We start from the raw sequence: 8,960 nt of genomic DNA, 5'->3' as shown, positions 1-8,960 counted from the left end.
ATACAACAAAATGAGCACCTACATTAATCATGGTCCATTTGTGGAGAGGCAAGATGGGTATAAAATAGAGCAAGCTACTTAGGGCGATGTTTCCTGAGGCCTAACTGCAGGGTGACCGGAATCCTCCCGCCTCCCTCTCTCCCCTGCTTTCTCAGGCTTTAGTGGCTTGAGTCTGGCCCGCCTTTTCTAAATAGCTAAAGATACCTTGACTTACTTTCACTTTCAGGTTCAGTTTTATGCTCCAGTTCCTTTCTCAGAATGGTGAACACCTTCATTTTCTTTCCGGCTTCTATAAATTAGAAGAAGAGCAGGCAGAGGAAACAGAGCAAGGCTGAGTTTTTGAACAGATCAGCAGTGCTGTGGAGCAGGTATGTTCATTTACAAACTTTCTTTTACATGCACATTAGGTTTGGGCTTAAAACCCTTGATTTCTGAGGTAAAAGTGGGATGAGAAGAGGAATTGGGAGTAAGGCCACTGTGAGGGCAGCAGCAAGTGGAGAGGAAAGAAAGCTGATGGAGAGGTTAGGGTCTCCTCCTGGCTCTTTACAAGGGCCAGGAGGCATTTTTCTCTGTGACCTCAGCTTTCCTCATAGTACCATGCAGGAGGATCGTCTAATCAATAGTTCTCAACTCTGGCTGCATCCTGAGATGCAGAGATCCTACAGTCCTGAGATTTTAGGAAGTACTGATGATTGCCTCTCTTTCTCTCATCTGATTTAATGATTTGGAAGGGTGGTGGGGGCATCAGTATTGGTTTAAAGACTTCCCAGGTGATTCTAATACGTGGCCCAGTTTGAGAACCCTGGATGGAAGACTACCTCCCAAAGTTCTCGCATCTACAAAGGCCTCTGTGACTCGACTCAGGGAGGTTAATATGCACTCATTTGTTTAACCAAATCCCGTGGACACCTATGACAACATGGTGAAATGTGGCTAAAGGTAAATTCTGAGATCTCAACAAAATGTTCAGAAGTGCTTCTCTCTTCGGATTCAAACTGATTTTCAAAAGGGGAGGCTCAGATCTCTTGAAAGAACCTCCCTGATCAAATGACACCCCTTCACAGAAACGGTTGTTTGCGGATACAGAGAACAAATGGACTTCATCTAGTTGACAGACTGTTATCACCAGAAATGATAGTTTCTTATTTATCTATTAGTCACACTTACTTAGAGATCACCAGAGTGAGGGCTTTTAAAATCCCCGTCTAGGAAGGATTTCAGTACCTCTATGTTAACCTTTAACAGTTCAAAATAAGTCTATCATCAAAATTGAGTCTTTGCATAGCCGGGTTTCTTGTACGAATGTGAGACTCACCAGCGACTCTTGTGAGAGTCACACAGAGATTCTTGGGTGTGGGAATCTGGGGGGTTAACACCCACTCCAGGTGATTCTCATGAACATCCAATTTTAAAAACCACTTCTGAACAGTGGAGAACACTGCTTTGTTGATTGAAATTAAGCTCATGGCTTATGCACAGCTGAGACACCACAGGTCTCATTTTCAAAAGTGGCATTTGCAGTACAAGTCATATCTTCTAACAGTGCCCCGAATGTTCTCTCTGAAGAAGAGGCTACAAGTGCAGAGATTGTAACGTGGCTTTGAGGGGCTCCTTCTCCTCATTCCCCAAAGTCTGAAGAATCCGACAGTGGGTGGTTGAACAGGGGCAAAGCATCTCAGCCGATTATTGTTTTGTTCTGATGAAAAGCTAATTTATATACTCGTGTCTCTGTAACATAGTTCTTGCAGAACGCAATGAAATAAACTGTCCAATGGGCCAATTGGTCATTGTGTTATTGTAGATTAATCTTGATCTAATTCAGGAAACATTTATTGAAAGCTTGTTTTGTACAGGACACTGTGCTAAGACGAGAGCTTGCAACACCTCATTTAAAACTCCAAATAACCCTTCAGGTAGAAGCAATTATTTTAAGCATAATAATTACTGAAAACGTGACGTAGGTCAAATCTTTGCTAAGGTCACATGAGCAGTCAACTGTACACCTGGAAAATTTTCAATGCAAAAGATACATCTTAAATGTGCAAGATTTAAAACCTAACTTTGGAAACATTTCAACTTAATGTTGTTTACATATTCTTGCAGGAAAAATATAGAGATTTCCCAGAGAACCATTTAAATAAAATAACCAAGTAGTTGCCTGGATACCTGTAAAATAATTGTGATGTTAATCTTAATTATATGAAAACAAATTTTGTTTTGAAAAAACAGTTCTGAATTACAGAAAAAATATAAGGTTATAATGACATCCTATATAACTTTAACTGAGATTCACCCTGTGGCAACATTTTGTGACACTTGCATTCTCTGTGTTTGAACAGATGTATACTTTCTTCTATTTACTTCCTTATTCTGATTATTATTTGGTAAGTAAGCAGCAGAGACCATGACCCTTCACCACAAAATACTTCAGCACATATCTCCTGAGATCCTATTCTGCCTTATTGGAAAGGAGCTGCCTTCTTTGGCTCTCCCTCCTTCCCAGCTCCTTTCTCCGGCCCTGGGTCCTATTCTATCACTCAGGTAAACCTGTGCTCAGTCAGGTCATCCTTGGCCTCCTTGCTGACAATTGCTGTGAATTCTCTGGGTATTTAATATCAGTGATCTCTTCTCTCTTCTGGATGCTCAGCTCTGTCTTCCACGCCTCTGAAACCTTATGCTCCCCCAGGACCATCACCCCTTAGATTTCCCCAAGGCTTTTCTTCTTTTGTCTTCTTAAGCTGAATTAAGTCATCTCAACACACGATTCAGTTACCCATATCACTCACATAGACCTCTTTCCTCAGGATGATTTCCATTTAACGAATGTTGACTGAGTGCATTCTGTGAGCCCAGCCTGGGGTCTAAGCAGAGAACAAGATAGACACGGCACTTGTACCCCTAATCTTAGACTTTAGTGGAGATAATAACAAGTGTGATAAACCATAAACTGTAATCCACGTTAGATTGTCTGTCATCTTCCTAATTTGAGAGGGTTACTACAAAACATTGGTAACTGTCCCCTAGTGTCCATTCTACCCTTCTCCTATACTCATAGTGCCCCTACTTGTTTGCCATGCACACGGTTTCCCAGAATAACGATGGCAATTCCAACCTCTCTTGTGGTTGTGTACGATAATGTGAATAATTTAAGAAGGAACTTGTTTTATGCAGATGCGATAGTTCTGAAAAGAGAGGCCTATCTTTCTCCCCTTCCCCACTCTCTGGTTAGAATACAAATATGATGGCACATCATCTCACATCCTGGGCTGCCCCTTATAGACGGCTGAGCATATGGCAGAAAGGTTCTGAGCCTTCAATCCTTTAAGAAACGAAACCACCATACCATCCCTGGACCACTAACCTTGAAATTTATGAGAGAGAGGATTAAATGTAAATCATTTATGAGCCATTTTTTTCTGTTTGTCACAGCTAAGCCTAATCCTAACTGATGCAGTTACCTTAGTATCTCCTTGAGGGCAGAGACTACAGCTCATTTAACTTTTTATCCGAGGACACAAGTGTTACCAGCTACAAACACAGGTTCTTTTACCCATCACACGAGAGAGAGACCAAAATGAAAACAGGAATGCCAGGCTTATGGCAAGGAAAGAGTTTTATCTGAAGGCAGCCAGACAAGGAGATGGGACTTACTTAGAACTCAGTTCCACCTCCTCAAAGGAGAAGAGGCAGGGGGTCTTATTTGAGTTTTCAGGTGTGTGGGGGGAGGCTGTGGCCTTGCAGGTCAGTGCTTTCCCACCAGCCTGCGTTTGGCCTCGTGAGGCTGCTTTCAGGCAGGAGGATGGTGAGATAAGGGAATCCGCAGGGGAGTACCCTTGGTCGTCTGCCTCTATGGTGGATGGTGGATTCTGGTGTCAGGAAAGTGAGGAGATGGGGTCTGGGAAGCTTCAGCTTCTTGATATTCTCTGGATATCAGGTTCCCTGTAAGAAAACTTCAAAGGACCTGTAACTAGCCAAAACGTTAGCGTGAGGCCACCTGGGCTCTAACAATTTGTAACTTCTATTTGCCTTGTGAAGTTCAGGGATACAAAGGTTTAAAAAAACGATCTTTACATATGAATGTAACTTAGGGAAGCAGGAGAAGGGGATGAGTGCTTTTGGTTTCAGCCCCATATATGCTGGGTTCAATGTAGGGGAACTGATATCAGGGCTGGGATCACAAGCACAGTTTGTGGTGCATAGTAGGTGCTCAAGAGATGTGTTGGAATAAGCAAAAGGCCATAATAAATAGGACTGGATAACAAGCAATGAAATAAGGAGAAGGATATGTCTCATAAACCTGAGGTGAACTGGAGCCCCTGGGGAAGCACTAGCTGTGCTAGGAGACAGCCAGGTCTGCAAAACGCTGAGTGTCTATGGGGTGAGGGCTGGAGTCTGAAGAAAAAGGAGGGGCCCATCAGGTCGTAGTAATATATTAGAAGAAATATTTTTGGGATAGGAGAGTCCGTAGAAATGCCCTGGAAGTTACTGATCAAGGAGTATGGGGTAATCCTTGTTTTGGGGAAAGATTATTTTGCCTGGTAATTGCGTGCAAAGCATAGAACACTAACGCAGACCTTCCAGATTTGAAATCCAGGGTCTACCACTTATTCACTATGTGCTTTGGGCAAATCCCTTGGACTTTCTGAGCCCCATTGATCTCATTTGCAAAGCGGGTACAATAAGCCTACTTTGCAGGGTCTCGTAAGTATCACTGAGGACAGGGATGGAAGCACACACAGGGGAGCTAGCAAATTTTGTACTCTTGATGCATACTTGAATATTATTATTTTATGGAAGTAAAACATTGGGACTGGTGATACCCTGTATCTCATCCCTAGCTTCATCAAATAGTGGGGGAATAATGAAGGCAGCAGCCTGAAGACGGCCAACACTAGCCTGCATTTCGTGCCACAGAAAAGTACAGAAGTGGTGACATATGTGTGCTTTGGATAAGTCTGAGGCCAGAGAATGACTTTGTGATCTTATTCTACTGTGAGACTCTTCTGGGTTTGCAAGTTATCACTGCGTCCAAGGAGACATCCTGTATGATAAGTGCTCTTCTCAGTGAGCACCCAAAGCATAGATAAACATATCTATATTTATATTTATATATTTATTCATATATATAAAGCTTGCCTCACTTGGTGACCTCTTATCTATTTTATTATTTTTATTTATTTTTAAATTTATTTTTCTTGAGATATAATTGACTTCTAACATTGTGTAAGTTTAAGGCATAAAACGCGCTGATTTGATACATTTTTATGTTGCAATATGATTACCACCACAGCATTAGCTAACATCTCCATCATGTCATGTGATTATCATTATTTGGTGGTGGTGACATTAAGATTTGGTCTGTTAGCAACTTTAAGTTTATAATACAGTATTGTTGTCTATCATCACTTTACTGAGCATTAGATCTCCGGGACTTATTTACCTACTAGTTACAAGTTTGTAACCTTGCACCACATACCCTAACTCCCCCACCCCCAGCTTCTGGTAACCACCATTCTACTCTGTGTTTTATGAGTTCAGCTTTTTTTAGATTCCACATATAAGTGATGTCATACAGTATTTTTCTGACTTATCTCAATTAGCATAATGCCCTCAAGGTCCAGGAATGCTGTGGCAAATGGCAGCATTTCCTTCTTTCTCATGGCTGAATAAGATTCCATCGTATGTATGCACCACATCTTCTTTGTGCTTTCATCCACTGACAGACACTTAGGTTGTTTCCACATCTTGGCTGTTGTGAATAACGCTGCAATGACATGGGATTGCATCTGTCTCCTCAGTATCCTATTTTCATTTTCTTTGGACATATCCAGAGGTGGAATTGCTTGATCATATTGTTTCTCTATTTTCAGTTTTGTGAGGAAGCTCCATAGCGCTTTCCACAGTGGCAGAACGTATTGACATTCCCCCCCAAAAGTGCACAAGGCTTCCTTTATCCCCACCTCTTCACCAACACTTATCTCTTGTCTTCTTGATAACAGCCACCTCAATAGGTGTAAGGTGATATCACATTGTGGTTTGGATTGACATCTCTCGGATGATTAGTGACGTTGAGCATCTTTTCATGTACCTGTTGGCAATTTGGATATCTTACTGGGAAAAACGGCCATTGTACAGAGTTCATTGACCTCCCCGCCTTCCAAGGACACTGGGCCTGGGCCCTGCACAAAGGAATGTGTCTGGGCTTGGGGTCAAAGATGGCCACTTCGGCCCTGACTCTAAGGCACAAGTTACAAAGAATATGTCCTGTGTCATGTTCCTTGTCTGGGCTGGCCACCCCGACAGGCACCTGACAGGACTTTAGAAACATCCCATCCGAGGGAACAAAAAAGATAGAAGCACCCCATCCGTGGGAACAAGAAGAAATAACTCAAAGTATCCAAATGTCTGAAACCCTGAGTCAGAAGCTAGAGAAACCTTAGGATAAAAGGGAGTCACAGGCATAGAACAATTGCAAGTCTCACTGAGGAAAGGACGCTTCGCCTCAGACCCGGACAATCGGCCCTGCCACCCGCCGTATAAACTCTTGTAGATGTTGAAAGTACCGATTTGTTGTTCCCCTTTATCCCTGCTCCTCGTTCTGTGTCCCTTCATCAGTAAACTTTGATTGCTTCAACAACCGAGTGGCCTTGGCGGTACCTGTCACTCCTTGGCCTCTGCGGCTGCGGCAACAGCCATTTAGTCCCTCAGCCCATTTTTTAATTGGATTCATTGTTTTTTGGGTTATTGAGTTGTATGATTGCCTATGTTATTTTTATTATGCTTTGCTGGGAAATTCTTTTTCCAGAATATACCAGAGCATGTCAGCTGAAGGAAGATACTTAACTTTTTTAAGTGCAGTGACCTGGAGAACCGTAGAAGAAAGAATGACTAGGAAGGAAATCACTAATTTAGTAGGAGGCGATGGGATTTACGGAGTTTCATGCTGCGTAAGGTTTCTTAAAAATCATTTTCTAATTGTAGTTTCTAATTTTGAATCTCATTGATCCCCTAAATGTTCTGTTGCATTAAGGGCTGGAGATTCCGGTGGTGACCTTGGTGGATGCCTTCAACAGTGGTGTGAGTCCTTGTTTGGAGGACGTGGTGACACCTCTGTCCTAGCCTGAGAATTCAACAGCTCTGCTGAGAGAAGTTCCCACAAAAATGGTCCGAATTCAGCCAATCATGGGCCACGAGAAAGGCTTCATGGAGCGCTCCTTCCAATTTGACAAGCTGGAGTTAAGGAATATGTACACGGTAATTTGTCTTGATACTTGATTCTTCGTGTTAAGTCTTTGATGTAGAGGCCGCCTTATTGGCCATAGATTCTTTACTATTCATAGTAGAAGGATCCTAATTCTTCTGAGTAAGAGAGTTCCAAATGACTGTATTACACTATTTTATCTTCCTTTCCTCCAAACTCAGGCACTTTATCTGGAAATCTGGCTAACCTCTGAAGCAAAGTCAGAACAGACACTCTGATGTCCTCCTTGACTGAATACTCGCAAAGTCTCCCTATGTGCTTGGAACACAAGTTATTCTGAGCTGGTTGCTTTTTCTGTGCACTCTCTCTCATTCGTAGCAACTCAAGTTTCTCTGGGAAGCTTCTCTTTATTTCGCTTTTGGTCGTATTACTGTTAATGATAACCTGTGGATAGAATCACAGGACACTACAGCTGCAAATTATATAATACAACCCAAAACTTCACAAGGAAGGCCCAGGGAGTTAAGAAACTTATCAACAGTCTTAAATAGAGTATTTTTTCTCTGAGGTGTTAGTAATTCAAGTTTCTTTTAACACTTTTATTGAGATGTAGTTCACACACCATAAATTTCATGCATTTAAAATGTACCAGTGATACAAATGTACAAATGGAAACATACAATGGTTTCCCATGGGAAAGGTGATCTAGGAAATCTTCCCGGCAGAGGAGTGAGAGGTAATTTGGAATGATTGGAACACATTATCCAGGGTGGTATGTTACAGGAGGAGCAGCAAGCAGAAAAACAGCACGTGAAAAATATGAAAGCGCCTAAGATTAAGTGTTTGTAAAATTACACGCTCTTCTGACTGGTGGCACAGAGCATGGGTGGTGGGAACAGCACTGGCAGAGGAGGCTGGAAGGGGAGGGAGGTAGGCAGGAGCTTGAAAACTTTACTCGTAGGCAGTGGGAAGCAACCAGGGAATGTTAATCAGGATGGATCTTTTTTCAGAATGTTTCAATGGAAGTTCAGGTTTGATCTGCCTGATGTGTTTTGCCTCCTGTGTCCTCCAGGACTTATTGAAGATGAAGGAGGAAGCAGAGGTGTGCTTCCTGAGGAAAGACAAGCTCCCCAGTTATGCCGAAGAGCGGTTAGCAGGTATGGGGAGGGCTCAGCTCACAGTGGGGTGGGTAGGTTCCTGCAATGCCATCTGAGAGCTCTTGACAGGAAGACCTTCCAGAAGCAAGGAGCTTCCTCTCTTTGTGTGAACACACTCTGCTCTGTCTGAAAGGAAGGCAAGTTGTGGTTGTGCATCCAGCACAGGCAGCCAGGGCCTTTCCTCTCACATTCTCAGACCTGCTGTTGATGGGTGGTCACCAGGTGACTTCAGACATTTGCATCTGCCTTTTCAAGAGAGTTTGACCTCTGAGAAAGTGGAGGGTTGGGGGATGCGGGTTGGAGCTCTCAGGCCTGACTGTTGTTCTCTTTGCTGTCTAAAATCTTCCTGGAGCAGAAGAGCGGGCCAAAAGAGAGGAAGCTGAGAGGGAAAAGGAGCTTCTTGAGCAAAAGTGTAAAGAGCTGCAGCAAAAATTGGACAATCAAGAAAGAGTCCTCAAGCAACTCCAAGCTGAAATGGAAGAGAGGATGAGAAATGAACTGAGAGAGCGGGATGAGAAGATTCAGAAGCTTGAGGTAAGCCTGGCCAGGGTCTGGGCAGTGACTGGGGAACAAAGCTCTGGAACCTCAGGAAGGGATGGGTG

General features: G+C 43.0%; 1 protein-coding gene across 1 annotated transcript; it reads left to right on the top strand.

The window, feature by feature from the left end:
• Positions 1 to 214: 214 nt before the first annotated feature.
• LOC124232537 (guanylate-binding protein 4-like) lies at positions 215 to 8,892 on the top strand (the record flags this gene model as incomplete). The annotated part of the gene is made up of 4 exons (XM_046649495.1): positions 215 to 368; positions 7,031 to 7,254; positions 8,274 to 8,358; positions 8,714 to 8,892. Coding segments are annotated over exons 2-4 (357 nt in total), but the record flags the coding sequence as incomplete, so codon positions are not given.
• Positions 8,893 to 8,960: the final 68 nt, after the last annotated feature.

Source organism: Equus quagga, unplaced genomic scaffold (assembly GCF_021613505.1).
Source record: "Equus quagga isolate Etosha38 unplaced genomic scaffold, UCLA_HA_Equagga_1.0 HiC_scaffold_7259_RagTag, whole genome shotgun sequence".
Classification (NCBI taxonomy): Eukaryota; Metazoa; Chordata; class Mammalia; order Perissodactyla; family Equidae; genus Equus; species Equus quagga.
This window is presented reverse-complemented; position numbering and strand designations above follow the sequence as displayed.